This window comes from Dasypus novemcinctus, chromosome 29 (genome assembly GCF_030445035.2).
Source record: "Dasypus novemcinctus isolate mDasNov1 chromosome 29, mDasNov1.1.hap2, whole genome shotgun sequence".
Classification (NCBI taxonomy): domain Eukaryota; kingdom Metazoa; phylum Chordata; class Mammalia; order Cingulata; family Dasypodidae; genus Dasypus; species Dasypus novemcinctus.
Window position 1 is genome coordinate 24,713,988 of NC_080701.1, and position 16,331 is coordinate 24,730,318.

Below are 16,331 nucleotides of genomic sequence, written 5' to 3' on the forward strand. Positions count from 1 at the left end.
TTCATGAGTAACAAAAGCAACTTCCTTTGGTTAAGGTCTTGGAAGTCAAAGGATGCCTCTGCCTTTCTACGCCTAAAACAAAACAGCAAGCCCTGCCTTGGGAGGTTGTCAGAATTCTTCATGGCATACTTTAGTTTCTTGCTCAGGTTGGGGCCACCGAACTCTCAGAAACAAGTTCAAGATTTGCTCAGGGTTTAGAACCATATTCAAGCAGTGAGATTTCAGAAGTGTTTCATTCTGAGCTTCTTGTGGTCTTATGTCTTCTCCCTGTTCGGAGTCCTCCTTTTATACAAACATTTCAGTCTTTACATTTCCAGTCTTGCAATATCAGAAAGAACATTTTCTTCATACCTGACACACCTCCCCCTTAATCCTGAGCCTTCCTTCTTTCTTCCCTCCCTGGCTCAGGTTCCAGGCTGCCTTGGAGACTAGATGCTCCATCCAGGACCTACATGTCTGGTGACAACTCTGTGGTCAGAAGCACTACAGGTGCTGACAGTCCCCAGCTCCACTTTCTGGCAACTACTTAGGATGCTCACTGAGGGCTCCGTGTGAGGAGCCATCAGCTCTCTTCCCTGAAATTCCAATGGACCTGAGAATTAGGGGATCTCCCTCTGGAATCCTTAAGCTTCAGTATTTAGGCATTAAAAAATAATATGAGCACCTTAAGGGCAGGAAATCCAACTTACCGATTTGTCGGTCTACTGTGTTTAGAACCTGGCATATCCTAAGTCCCTTACTGAATATTTGTTGAACTATTGACCCAGTCAGTGGACACTCTGCTGTTCCTTCACCATGGCACTCCATCTCACTGGATACATCCAGATCACGAGTAAACCGAACTCTGTCCACAAAAATGAACTCTCTAGATCCACTACAGAAATCCCACTTGCACATTCCAGAAGGCTGACTGGATAGTAACTTGCTAGTGGGTTTCTCTAGAGTTAAGCTTGAAGTGAAAGATGTGCATCCAGTGTGCACCAACAATGAAACATATTTAATAAATATTTTACTTGCACTGGTGTTTTCCTGATATGCTGGTGGGGACAACCTGCCTCCTTTTCTGTCACCTTTAGAAGGGAGACAACAGACTGTGGCCATCAGATTTCCTGACTATGATGTTTCTCTCAACTTACACTCCTTTCTTTCCATGGTCTCTCCTTGCCATGAGATGCACACTATGACCTCCAGTACTCTTGATATGGAATGACTAAGTGACGACATCTGTGTGGTAAGCCTCCAATGCTGCTAGGTATGGAGGCTGCTAAATCATCTAAAGCTCTCCCTCATTATATGGCCAAGAGTAGGAATTATGCTGACCTGAAACTGGATTTAAAATTAGCAACTTTAGAATACCCAGCTAGAGCCATCCATGAGCAAGACCTAGTGTCCCCTTTCCTATGTAGATACTTAAGGAAAACTAGATTCTAATTAATTAAGTTGTCTGTCCATGAAAATCTGAGCTATTTGGCAAGTATATCTTATTTAGCACTGGAAAGATGACAGAAAACTAACTCTATTATCAGAAACTTATCCATTATCATGGAAATAAAGCCAGAGATCTGAAACACATCTATTTAAGGCAATTATAAGATTTTTTTATTAGAACAGAAATAAGTTCAGTGATGATGGTTTTAGAAATCTAAAGGAGTCGAGTGCATATGTTATCCTGTTAGGTGCCTTTAGAAGGATGGCACTTGGAAGAGAAAAGATAGATGTATCTCTAGGGTGTATAATAGCACCAGAGGCTAGGGACAGCACTTTGAACTAATTGTGTCTCAGGGTTTGAAATATCACCAACATTCCTGAAAGCTAACTTTATAGATTTTGATTTATATTTGGCTACTCAACATGAATTGGACAGATGTCTTTCTATGACCCTAAAAGCTACAGAAAAAAACCCACATTTCCTATTTGCTGTAAAGGATTATTTAGAATGATAGATATATATGACAATACTGATGCTTACATAAAATATGTTCTGGCTGAGATGCAGATTCTGGTTACATCCAGTTATTCTTAACACAATATAGAATGGTCTAGATAATAGTAACTCAAGGAAGAAAACATCAAAAGTCTTCAAAATGTTTATCTCTATATTATAATTTAAATAACAATGCTTAATACTTAAAGAGATGTCTCTGGCATAATGGGAGATCATTTATTTTGGAGGTAAATCTTTCTAATTTTAGATGATCTAATACTTATCAAATGCTATAACTCAAGTTAGATTTAATTAGTTAATTTTGAAATTAAAAAGAATCTAGTATAAGGAATAGTATATAGTTGTCTGAATTTTGTTTTTGTTTTTATGATAAAATGAAAATGGGGAAGAAAAATGAGCTATGTGCAATAATGGTAAAGAAACTCTATTCAGGGGATCTCATAGAATACCGAGAGAAAGATTTTAGGAAATTCAAGTAGAAACACAGTTCAATTTATTTTCAAGATCTAAAATCCATGATCTTAGATAGCATGCAATAGCATGTTAACTGCAGATGATTGACAAAATGCAACTGATTATCACAGAGCTAGATAAAGTGGGAAATCAGGGTGGGGAATAATGGATGTACAGACCACGTATAGTAGAACTTTCAGGAAATGTGTTTTCTGATATTGCAAGATTGAACATAAAGATTGAAACCTTCATATATAAAGTGAGGACCTGGAGTAGGGAGGAGATATAAGATGACAAGAAACTCAGAATAAGACTGTTCTTTGGACAGCTGTCCTAGATCCCACTGCTTGGATAAGGTCAACTTGGGTTCTAAATCCTAGCAGGCTTGAACCTGTTTGTAAGAGTACAGTGGCTCCAGCCTGGGGCAAGAAACTAGATTATGCCATGAAGAATTTTAACAACTTCACAATCTTGGGAGAGAAGACGTATTGAGGGTTATCTCAGCACTCAAACACCACTCCTCAAGAACCATTTCAACTGCAACTTCATTACTAAAGAGTAATAATTATTGAGAAATATCTTCAAGTCAAGTGCTGTCTGAACAGTTGAGTATTTTGTTGTCATTGTCGTTCTTAAAACTCGGTCATCACTACAATATGTTTTGGGAAATACTTTTATAATTTGTTACATTTTACAAATGTGGAAACTAAGACCCAGAGAGGTCTTTAACTAACTTACCTGCCATTAGAAAATGGTAGTCAAGATTGAACCCAGACAGTGTCATTCCTAAGCCACTTTAATGCACAAACTTCACAATTCATCTCCCAAGCAAATGCAATTGTTTCCTTCTCTGCATTCTTATAGTACTTTGTACCTCTTATACTTACTCTATTCTATGTTGATTTCATCTGTAGTCACTTGACTACCTATTGTACCCTCTCAACTAGATCATCAACTTGTTGAAAGGTATCATTATGAGAGGCATAAATCTCTGTATATCCTTTGATTTCCCAAAGGTGTTCAATAGCTTTTGGTTATTGAGTTAAATGGGACAAAGAGCTATTTTGCTCCATCTTTTAACCCAACCCCTTCCACACTGTGTAAATCTTAGCCAAAATGGACCCACTCTTTCCTTTCCTCCATCTCAAAGAGGAGGTAAATGGCCTTTTTAACCAGCCAACATAACCAATGATATGATTCCCTTCTCACTTATCTCCTCCCCCTACTTACCCAACAAAATCTAACTATAGGACGTGAGGTCCTTCATTCATTTACTCATTCAACCACCTGGCATTCCATGCTCCATTGCTTTTAAATGATAAGAGAGATATTGGTCAAACTTACTATTCTATTAGAATTATGTCAGAGTAAAAGTCAATAGCAGCTAAACACATTTCCCAAAAACGTATTCCAATTTCTGATGAACTTTGGTGAATTATGTGCAAAGAGGTTAGAGTAACTTAGAAGACTTACAGAACAAATGAAAGTTTGTACTTTTTGTAAACAGAGTGGAATACAATTTTAAAATAAGCCCCATTCTCTGCTTTCTCCCCATATATTCAACTCCACCCTTTTGCCTCAAATCAAAACCATCTGACAGTCCCACTAAACCTTTGCTCCAGTGTCTCTTAAAGAAGATGAATAGACACTGCACCTGCCACAATGAGTTAGACTCTGCACCCCCCACAATGAGCAGACACCTGAACAAGCAGGTGATGTGGCCAGCAGAGGCCACAGCTCCTGGGGAGCAGATGTGGCTCAGGCCATTGGGCACTCACTTCCCATGTGGGAGGTCCAGGGTTTGGTTTCCAGTGCTTCCTGGAGAAGATCAAACAGTGAGCAGCCAGACAAAAGAAACATCTGGGAGAGATGGTGATTAAAAAAAAAAAACAACAACTTTGACTATCCTGCTGTATTAGTCAGCCAAGGGGGTGCTGATGCAAAATATCAGAAATTGATTGGTTTTTATAAAGGGTATTTATTTGGGGTAGGAGCTTACAGAGACCAGGCCATAAAGCATAAGTTACTTCCAAAGTCTATTTGGAGCAAGATGACTGCCAACGTCCGTGACTGTTCAGGTTTCCTGGGTTCCTATGTTCCTGGGGCTTGTTATTCTCTGGGTTTAAGGTTCCTTTCTTCCTGAGGTTGGCTTCTCTTTCCTCTATGAGCTTACTTCCCAGGGCTCCAGCTTAAGTTTTCAGCATCAGACTGCAACATCAGAAAACCCCCAATTCTGTTCTTTGCCATGCCCACCAAGGGGTGGGGACTCAACACCCTAATCATAACTCAACCATGCCCAGGTACAGATCAGATTACCAACATAAACCAATATCTATTTTTGGAATTCATAACCATATCAAACTGCTACACCTGTATTCCAATCCACTCGTGTTTCAAAGGAGGAAACTGAAGCTCAGGGAGGGGACATGATTAGTTCAGATCTTCATAGGGAGGCAAGAACTACTGATACATGCAACAATGTGTATGAATCTCAACAATATTTTATTGTGCCAAAGAAGCCAGACAGGAAAGAGTATGTACTGTATTATTCCATTAAATTCTAGAAGAGGCAAAACCAACCTATGGTGAGAGAAATTAGAAAGTGGTGGCTGGGTTAGGGGTGGGAGGGTTGACTGTAAAAGGAAATCCATGTATTGATTTGCTTGCTTGTTTCTCTAACAAACATCTTCTTGAATTTTAAAGCTGCTTTTATTTACTATTATGTATTAGAAGGTTCTTGATGACAGTTTGGTGGTAATGAAACTGTTCTATATCTTGATTGGACTGGTGGCTACAAGGATATAGGTGTGTCAAAAGCCCATCAAAATGTAAACCTGAAATCTATGCAATTTATTATATGTAGATTATATCTAACTAGGTTGGTTTAGAAATCATTTTTAAAGTTGTTAAAGGTCACACGGGGAATAGAGTCAGGGCTGTCACAGGGAACTCAGACTGTCTACTCCCAGCCAGACCTCTTTATCTGTATTAGCTCCTCAGTTTCTTTTACTTTTTGATGCAGATGCACTTCTCCGAACCAAGTCCGGTAATGGCCTTGAACCCTGGGTGACTGGCCCTGGATGATTATCTGAAGCAGCATCACAAAGAATAGGAGAGGTATTCAACAAAGGTCCATGACGAAATCCCAGACATTAAATCTTCAGCTCAGAGCCACTTCAGAGACAGCCATGACTCATGCGAATTTCAAGAAAGGCGAAATAATGATAAGTCCCCCAAAAAGGAGGGGAGAAAACAAATGAGTGAGTTAAAGACTATTAGGTGTCATTGGTAATTATAGAAGTAATATGAAAGAATAAAAGTGCTCCCCATTTAGTTCTTTTCAAGACTGCAAACGACCTCATCTATTCACACACTGTAATTACAATGTATCCCTAGGTATGGCACATGTAGCAAAAAGCATGCAAGTGAGATGAAGGAAGAATAGAGCTGCTAAAATTGTCTGTGTATTAGTGCTATATATATAGATATATAGTTTTTTCTTGGCTTTTCTGGAATTCTCTCTGCAGGCTACTGTCTCTTCCATTTGAAAAGTTGGACTTTCTTTTATCTGTGGCCTCTCGGCAGGGAAGGAAGAGCCTTGGATGTCCAGTCTATTAATGGCAGGGCTAGAGAGAGAACTCCCTTTGGCCCACAAGCCTCACCACAACCTCATCCCTGCTGAATTAGCAGGCACACTATTTATTAGTATCTGGTATTTCCCTTTATTGGAAAGACCTGGTGACACTCTACAAGCTGTCCTTCCAGGGAGAAGAGCTATTTTGTACAACCAGAATCGTAACACTGTGCAGGCATGGAACTAGCCTTGGGCTCCATATTTCACTCTTGATTCTGAACCTTTGCAAGTATGTTAAAATGATTATCAGCCGGAGAGAAATAAAGTTACACTCCTTGGAAAAGGGCAGCTCTATTTTCAATACTCTCTTAAGTCCTGCTCACATCAGAATTTTATTGAAGTTATATATTTTATATTTCTCAGAAAAGAAAACTTTATCATAGGAAGAAAAAAAAAAAGAAGTACAGCAGAACCCCAAAGACTGAAATCCTTTGTGGGTATTGGAACTCGTGCCAGGAATCTACATAGAAAATTCCACAAAGAACATCTATAGTTTTAGACTTTAAAGAAATCCATGTATTGATTTGTTTGTTTGCTTGTTTCCAAAATGAACATCTTCCTGAACTTTTAAAGCTGCTTTTATTTACTATTATTTGTATTAGAAGGTTCTTGATGATAGCCATATCTTGCAAAACTGTGTTTTTAAATATTGAGCAGTTAACCCACTGCTTTCCTGAATGACCAGGCTAAAATGCAAGGTATTTAAAAGTGAATTTAGTACAGCCCTGAAATGTAGTCTGCACATCATTCCAACACTTCAAAAACACAGGAACACAAAGATGAAATGGATAGTAGGAGGCCTTTGTCTGCAGGATTCATATCAGTTGGGGAAAACTAAGGAAAAAGCAAGGGATATCACAATTTAAGGCTTGTTCTCAAAGGAATAAGAAAGTTTAGAATTACTACCGATCTTTGGTCAGTCTGATTTATTCTCTTAGACACTTGTGTCTCATTTTCAGCAAACTGAAGTATCACATAAGTAATGACAACGTTTATATCCTGTATTTCTAGGTAATATAATGTCTCGAAGCTTGGAGTGCTCCCTAAGCTCAAATTTAAGCCAATTAAAAGGAAATTGTTCACTAATCTATGGTATTGATTCATATGCCTTTAAATTTCATTTTAATCATTTGCACTAATTGACAGACTAGATTCCCTGGAAGCCCTGAAAAATCTACTAATAGGCAATTGCTTTACATATCAGTGTGAGCATTTGCATTTCTAAATCTTTAATCTCATTAGATACTTTATTTTCTCTTGCTGTATAACAAAGAAGAGAAATGTGGGTGCCAGTTTGCTGTTTAAGACATGTATAAAAACGAACAAAACAAAACAAAACAAAAAACACCTGTGTCTGTGTTACTATTAGCAAAGAGCAATAGAATAGCTATAGTAAGAGATACTACTATTATAATATTATTATATTATTATAACATTAATACTATTATTATAATATTATAATTATTATCTGCCATCAGATAACCAACCAAGCAATTATTTTCAGGGCCTTGGACAAGTCACCTAGCTTTTCAGAAAATCAGTTTTCTAATTTATAAAATGGAGGTACAAGCATATGGTCAAGTACAGGGATGCTCTAAACGCTAGACATGATAACATCTTCAAAGCTTTGGAATTTGTTGCTGCACTCCAGACACACATAAGGTTCACTCTGGTTCTCAATGGACATCATCACCATCATCATCATCATTGCCATCATTGGGATAAGCATCACATGCAGTTGCCTAATGAAACTTGATTCCAAGGTTACTTGTGGAAAAAGGCAACTAGCTTTCACACTGTATTCGTTTCCTAGGGATGCTGCAACAATGTACCACAAACCAGGTGGCCTAAAGAACCAAAATCTATTCTCTCACAGTTCTGGAAGTCAGAAGTCTGAAATCTAGGTGTCAGTAGGGCCAGGCTCCCTCTGAAGGCTCTAGAAGAGGATATTTCCATGCATGTTCCAACCTCTGGTGACCTCCATTTTCCTTGACATGTGCCAGCATAACTTCAATCCTGCTTTGTCTTCATGTGGTCTTCTTCTCTGGGTCTCTCTGTGCCCAAATCTCCCTCTCCTTTCTCCTATGAAATCACCAGACACTGAATTAAGGGACCTCAATCCAGAGTGATTTCATCCTCAGATCCTTAATAATTACATCTGAAAAAGACCCTATTTCCAAATAAAGTCACATTTTGAAGTTCTGGGTGGACGTTCATTTGGGGCATACCTTATTCAACATACACAAAGTGCCAGCTTTTAAAATGATAAAAGTTCTCTGGGTACATGTTTTCAGAAGGATTTTGAGTTTGAATTCGGGGTCAGTAAGGAGTAGTTAAAGGACACGGACCCTGGAGGCACTTTGTCAAGTTCTTGTCATCACTGATCACTTACCAATGAGGGAAACAGAGACTTAAAAATTTGTCAGAGTCCAAGGTCAACCCAGTGGCAAAATTGCATTAGAAATAAAATATTCTGACCCATAATTCACTGCTCTTTCCACTACACAATTTAACATCCTTTACTCATATCATCACTTTTTTAGAAATTATTACTGAAAACGCAAATATAAGACCTTGGAAATTATTGATACCCAAATACTTATATTGATATAATTTGGTCAGATTTGAATAGTTAATTACCACTTGCCTGAGTTCTATTTCTAGCTATAATGGAGGAATGGATATCTGACTAATCCTCCAGGTGATCACAAGAGAAAATCTGGGTGAAATTTAAATTAAAAATATTTGGAAGCATTGACAATTTAGTGTAGCTAAATGCTGATATGTGCTAATATGAGACAGACATACTTTAAGGAAGAGAGTATTCCTAATGACAAAGAAGGATATTTCATGATGAGAAAAAGGGCCAATTCAATAAGAAAAAATTAAAAATATGGATTTTATGCATCTGATAATATAGTTTTAAATATATAAAGCAAAAAAAGTTACAGAATTTTAAAACACACTGACGAATCCATATTTATAATGGGAAAATTTTAACTACTTCCATTTTTCAAGGGCAGAATTAGCAGACAAAGCACAGTAAAGAATAGAAGATTTGAACAAGTTTAAGAAACTTAGAATAGATAGACCAACTGACAGACAGGCACAGAAAGACAGGGGGAGAGAGATAAGACCTTAACCCAAAACTGAAAAATGGACAGTTTTTTCAAGTATGAATGGAATATTAACTAAATTTACTTATGCTTGGGCCACACAGAAAGTCTAAACAAATTTCAAGGGATTGAAGTCCTTTAGAGTACTTTCTCCAACTATAGGGGAATCCAGGTACAAATCAATGACAAAAAATATATCTAGTTAAATCCCTAAATATTGAATTTTAAGTAATATGCTTCCAAATAATCATAAACATAAGAAAATATTTTTGAAATAAATTACAGTGAAAATTCAACATATTAAAACTTATGGAATACAAAAAATAACTTGTAGGCTGCAGCTAAAGCAAGGTGTTGAGGCACATTTAGAGCCTTAAATGCACATATTAGAAAAGAAGAAACACTGAAAAATAATCTACACTTTAATACTAAGAAGCTAGAGGGAAAATGCAAAGTCAGTTCAAAGGAAGTAGAAAGGAGGAAATAATTTTTTAAGTGGCAGAAAATAACTGTTAAGTTTATGTGTTAGCATGCCTACGTCAAGCAAGTATTGTCCTGATTGCTACTATAAGGGTATTTTATAGATGGATTTGCATCTATAATAAACAGACTGTATTTATAATCAAAAAAGGAGATTGCCCTCAGCAATGTGGGCAGTCTCTTCATCCAATCATTTGGAGATCTTAAAAGCAAGAACTGAGGATTACAAAGGCCAGAAAGAATTTCTGCCTCTACTTCAACCAGGCAGCTTCTCCTGGGAGAGTCAACTTCATCTTTATCAGAGTTCCTTGCTTGTGGCTTGCCCTATGGAATTCATATTTGCCAATCCCCATGGTGTGTGAGCCAATTCCTACAATGAATCTCTTAATAGAGAAGATTGACAAGACCCAAAGATTGATAACACTCCTACAAAATTAATTTTTTAAAAAGTAAGAGACATAAATAAATGTTAAAAATGAAAAATATCCTGTAGATATTAAAGTAAATTGAGAAGATATCATGAACAAATTTTTACCAATATATTTAAAAATTTAGATAAAATGGACAAATTCATTTAAAAAGTATAATTTATTAAGAACAGAATAAGAAATAGAAAAAATAAACAGTACTCCACTAAAGAAGTCGAATTTACAATAAAAATATTACAAAAGTATAAATCTCAGGCTTGGAGGGCTTCACCAGTAAAGTCTTCCATTCTATGATAAACTCTGTCAGGGAATAAAAATAGAGGAAATACTTCTCAATTTACTTAATGAAGCCAACACAAACTTGATATCAAACCTGACAAGGACATTACAAGAAAGGAAAATTATGGAACAATCTGTTTCATAATCAAGAAACACACACACAAATCTTTAACAAAATGTTAGAAAATCAATTTCCAAAATATGTAAAAAGATAATGTATTACAGACAAATGGGATTTATCCCAGCAATGCAAAGTTGGTTTAATATTTAAAAATTACTCAATGCAATTCAATACATTACAAAATAAAGAAGAAGACCAACATGATCATGTTAGTGGATACAATAAAAGCATTTGATAAAATTCAACACCCACTCATAACATAAATCTTACCAAACTATGACTAGGAAGTGAGTAATTTAATTTTTTAAAGTTATCTGCAAAAGCTATGAGATCATGAATAAGATAAAAATGCCTGGTATCATTACTTTTCTTTGTCATTGTAGCAGAAATCCTAGACAACACAATAATGTAAGAAAAATAAATAAAATGTATAAGGAAGAAATAAATTGTCATAATTTTTAGATGTTGTGGTTTTTTTAATAAATAATGCTCAAAGTACTTGCAGATAGAATTAGAATTAATAAGTGAATTAACAAAGCCACTAGACATAAGGTTTATAAATTTCCTATGCTTATACTAGAAATAAAAATTTCAAATAAAATTTTCAAATGATCACATTTATATTAATATCTCAAAACAACAAACACTTGGCAAAAGTCTAAATGAAGACTGCAAGATCTCCCGAAAGAAATCTACAACATTACTGAATTAAAGAAGACCTAAAAAAGACCTAAAAAATAATGCTGAACTATATCATGTTCATGGATTAGAAGACTCAACACTATATATAAAGGATTTTTTGAGAAGGTGAGAAGTGATTCTAAAATTTATATAGAAGTGCAAGGTGCCAAGTACAGTGAAGATAGTTTTGATTTAGAAGAAAAAAATTAGAAGATTTACAATTCTAGATATCAAGACTTACTATAAAGCTATAGGAAAGAAAGCAATGTAGCATTGGTGTAAGGAAAGACAAAGTGGAACAGAATACAGAATATAGAGACAGAGAAACACATATATAGATGTGTAAATCACCTGATTTATTAAAACAGTTCATAGCAATGCTCTTTTCAATAAATGGGTCTGAATCAAATAGGTATTTGTATGGGAAAAAAATCTGAATCTTGATGTCTCCCTGAGACTATGAATAAAATTAACACCATAAGGATCAATGACCTATAACACCATAAGGATCAATGAAAGGGAAAACAACATAATATATAGATGATAACATAAGAGATTATCTTGGTGACCTTGGGATAGGTAGAGAATTTTTAAATAGCATGCTAAAATTTAACCATAAAAGAACAGATTGATAAATTGAAGTTCATTAAATATTAGGAACTTCTGTTTATCAAGATTCTATCAAGAGATGAAAAGGTGAACCACAGAATGAGAGATCTGTTAATTCAGTATTTTGATCACTATTTACTTTTTGGCAAGGGTGAGATTCCATTCTCTAATGAGCTACTCTAATTAAATCTTCAAAAAAATTACATCTTCAAAAAAAGGTTAAAAAATATGGAGGTTTATATTGTAGGAACACTCAGATAGTTTGGGTAAATAGGATAGAGAACATACATATATGCCATTTGTTGGCAGGATAAGGTACTTAACCTCTCTGAGTCTTAAGTTTTCTCATGTAAAATAATGGGTCAATAATATTTATTAACACAAAGGTAGTTAAGGAGATCAAATGTGATGTGTGAAAATGCCCAGCACAGATTCTGGTACATGATGTTGTACATATACAGATAGTTAGATAGATATTTTCCTGAAGCTGGAGGCACTATTGGATTAAACATTTGTATGATGCATGCCTCTGAAAGACACATTGTCTACCTTTTTCTACTTATTAAGAACAATAAGTACATGTTCCCAAAAGATTGTCATTTATTGTTGCAACTATTTTTAATATCTCTGCACATCAGATACAAGTTAATTAGGATGTTTAAGGTGCAGTTTACAATGTATTAGTTAGAGAGATGAAAACAGTCTATTTGGGTAGGAATATCCAATAATCAATACAAGCACTCTGGGCATTCCATAACAAATTAAGGGAAAGCTTTTTTTTGAAGAATTACCTTGATGAAAGTCCCCTGGGGTGAATCCGAGTAAAGCAACACATGAAAGTGGCTTTGACTCACGAGACAGGATCCCTGATGCTGACTTCATTTTCCTTACCCGAGACAGACCCCTGTGACCTATGTCTTTACAATACCTTTGCAAAGCAATCTCCTTGCTTGGAATGTTCCTTCCTCATATCCCTGCCTGGAAAATATGTTATCTGTTTTTCCAAATCACAGGTTCTTCAATCAAAATGTTCACGCAGTCCCGAATATGTATCAAGTGCTGCTAGGTTCCAGGGATATTCCAGTGAATAAAACCAGACCGGGACTTCATCCTCATGTTGCTCAGACTCTGCCTCACTGTCCCTATACAGCTTGTCCCAAGGTAGCCAGTTTATTTACTCCCTCCCCTGTACTTAGCATTCTGGGTGCAAACCTTCTGGCATCACAGAACGATCTCTCAGTGTACGTGCCTGGTTCCCAGCCAGGCAGGAGCTCTCTAAGGGGAAGGATGAGATTTATCCATCTTTTCTTCCCCAGCTCGGAGTCTGACACATAGTGGGTGCTCAATAAATGCTTGTTAAAATGAATCATTTATTATGCATGAGGCTGAGATGTAGTCAAATCTATTTTAGCAAAGTTAACTGATTCTCCTAATGAATATTAGAGAAATGAAAACAATTACGTTCAGGAAAATTGCATCTTCTTGAGACAATCTTTGTTTCTTCCTATTTTATTGGCATTTTAGTAACAGTCCTAGAAACTGCTTTAAAAATGCCCACAAAGCAAGGTCAGTGGTTTTTCATGAGATGCATAGCATAAAAAGAGGTGAAATGATTAGTCATTTTTTCAGTTTAACATCATGAAATTTTCTGAAAAAACAAACCACGAGCTTCCATTTAATTGGAAATAGCTATGGATATGACTTAATATAGCAGAGACTTTAAGTTTCTTTAATAGCTAACAATATTCATCCAGAAATGAAAATGGTAGAAAACATTCATATAATCCTACTTCACAACACCAAACTCTGACACATCCTCCAAATGGCAATAATGTTGTTTATTGAAAAGCTCTTGGTGTAGATTCTGAGAGTTTCCTTAAGCTCATAAAAGTATGCTGAATGGTCCTTTAAAAAATGAAAAATGACAAAAAAAAGAAACTTCCCAGAACTTGTGTCAACAAAAGGAAAAGAAACCTGTCTTTAACCAGGGCTAGGCAGCACCTGGAAGCATAAGCAACAGAAATATGAAGAGATCTTTGCAGATAAGAAAATATAGTTTTTCATCTACTTTTTAAAATTTTGAAATAAGTGAAATATTAGGCCTTTCTTCATCTTGTTAAAAAATTACACACAGAAGGATGGAAAAGTGAAATAATGAAAGTACCTACTTGGTCTGGTGTTTCGATCCTTTCAGATGAGCATGATACTGTTCTATTGAGTTGAGGGAGACACTGCAGATGGTACATCTGTAATTGCGCCTGAGACCTGTGGGTAAGAGACAGAGTTGATTAGCTGCATCCAGTCACCAACCACCAATGTGTCTCCAAAACTTCTGGGACAAGGTATCTTAGATATCCTCTGGTCCACCTCAGCAACCATATCCCAATCCTTCCTGCCATAGCTCAGCAGCAGGTTTTCTAGCAGAAGTGTGAATATGGACACATGAGAAGCAGTCTACTTCATTTACGGATGGCTGAAATTAGTAGAATTGAGCAAAAAATTTCCCGGATATTTTATAACTCAAAAAAGAACTCTACTTTTGTCCTAACTTATATCAACATAGTATGCTGTCATATCTGTAACTTGAAAACATTTGAGAGGCTCCAGAGAAGAACTGAGTACCCCTCCCGCCTCTCTTTCAATGGCGGAATTGAAAATCAAACTTTAGACATTCATTTGGTTTCTTCTTCAGTATCATCTTATAAAATATTTACAAGGGATGTATAATACATTAAACTAATCTACATGCAGTCTTACTTTCCACTAGAGAGTTCTGAAGAAAATTTATTCATTCATTTGTTTATTAATTTAATTCATGCATTAATAGACTTTGAACCAGGCACTGGAGAGTCCAAGATGAATAAGATATTCTTTGCTTTCAAGGAGTTTAGTAAAAATCTTGACTGTTTTGTATAATCTTGTCTAATCCTAGAGCCAACCTTGTGTTAGAAAGTAGCTTTAACTAAATGGCTTTCAGTATCTGCCATCATTCAGAGATACACAATGGAACATAATCTTTCTGCTGGAATGACTCATCAGAGTGGAGAGAATGGTAAACTCAGAGTCTTGACCAGGATCTTTGGATCCAATATTTCCTGGTTGTGTGAATAAGGAAAGTCACATAATTTCTTTCTGGCCTCAGTTTCCTCATAAGATGAAGGCAAGATCATCCATAAAGCAGAGTTGTTGTAGGGATCAAGTGAATAAGGTATATTAAAATATGGCAAATGAGAGTTGTTGTTACAGTTTTGCCACAAAACTTTATATTCAAATACCCTAAAACCTAGGGCATTAAATAGCTAAAACATTTCTTTCTAATGAAAGCATAGTATTTTCTTTCTAAGAGACTAAGTCATCCTGTATTCCCTGGAAAAGAAAATAAGCAAAGGGCTGGAAAAGGTTTGCAATTTGCTACCTAGGGACTTTATGCAAATTATTTGTTTTTTCTGAACTTGTGTCTCCTTACAGGATTGTGTGGAGGACTGAGTAAATGAGCACAGGGCATCCAAAGGAAGTAGTTAGGAACCACTTTCCAACCCTGAGCAGTCTGCAAAGTGAACTTGAGGTAAAAGAAAGAATGAAGATAGAGATTTCTTAGAAGAGAGCTCTATCGTCCAGAGAGTTCCACTTCTCCTTCTCCATGTGAGATGGGTCGACTCTTCTCTCTCACCTCAAACATACGGGAAATGGATTCAGTCAAACTACCTGGGGAGCTTGACAAGTACCCTATTGCACTTGGGAAACAGAAGGCACTGAACTCTGATACCACCTGCAAGATCTAGAGGATGAGAGAACAAGGCTGGCTTGCCATGCTGGTGGCAAAGAGAGGTGGTAGGATTGGGCATGGCCTGTAATCTCAGAGCTAGTGTGAACAAAAGACATGAAAGTTTCCCATATGATCCTGCTAAAATGTAGACTCCATGTACAACTCATGGAGATGATTCAGTAAGCTTTGACTGGGGTCTGGGAATCTGCAACACACATGCACACCTTAAAAAGAACACTGACCCATAGATTCGTACTTCTTTTGGGAACCTGAGTGTTTCAGAACAATTCTGACTGTCCAAAAACAAATTGCTCCTAAAAAAAACAGAACTATGTGTCCATTGCTTTTCTGCTTCTTGGGTGTGCATTATGCAGAAAGATCACTGAAGTCTCCAAATTGAGAAGCTCTAAGTTATCATAATCACCATATGAGGTGTCTGCAAGTTTATCCAGGGCTCATCCCTATTGTCCTTTTTTCTGCATGAAACAAGAACAGTTAAAACCAACTTCAGGCCCTAAGTCCTCCAGGGTTCTCCATCAACCTTGTCATAATAAATGGTAAACACTATTGATATGGATCCTCCCCAGACTACAGACAAATCAATGGTCATCTCATAAAAAATGGAAATTCAGCTTGGCAAGAGGCATAAATTTTCATGTTTAATAATGCCCATTTTTAAGAACACTAAAATTTTTTGAACACTATTCTGATCTGTTGCTTTCCATGACACTTCTCATGCTCTGCAGCCAAACAGAGGTGTGGGCAGGAAGCATTTGGTACTTTATTGCAATGCAAACTACAGGGAGCAGCTACTGGAAA

General features: G+C 36.4%; 1 protein-coding gene across 1 annotated transcript in view; it reads right to left on the reverse strand.

The window, feature by feature from the left end:
• The window catches only part of ZMAT4 (zinc finger matrin-type 4), a 362,499-nt gene that overhangs the window by 33,649 nt on the left and 312,519 nt on the right, over positions 1 to 16,331 (reverse strand). Inside the window, exon 6 of the mRNA XM_023591776.3 lies at positions 13,915 to 14,011. Coding sequence (XP_023447544.2) covers positions 13,915 to 14,011 — 97 coding nt within the window. The remainder of the gene's footprint in view (positions 1 to 13,914; positions 14,012 to 16,331) is intronic.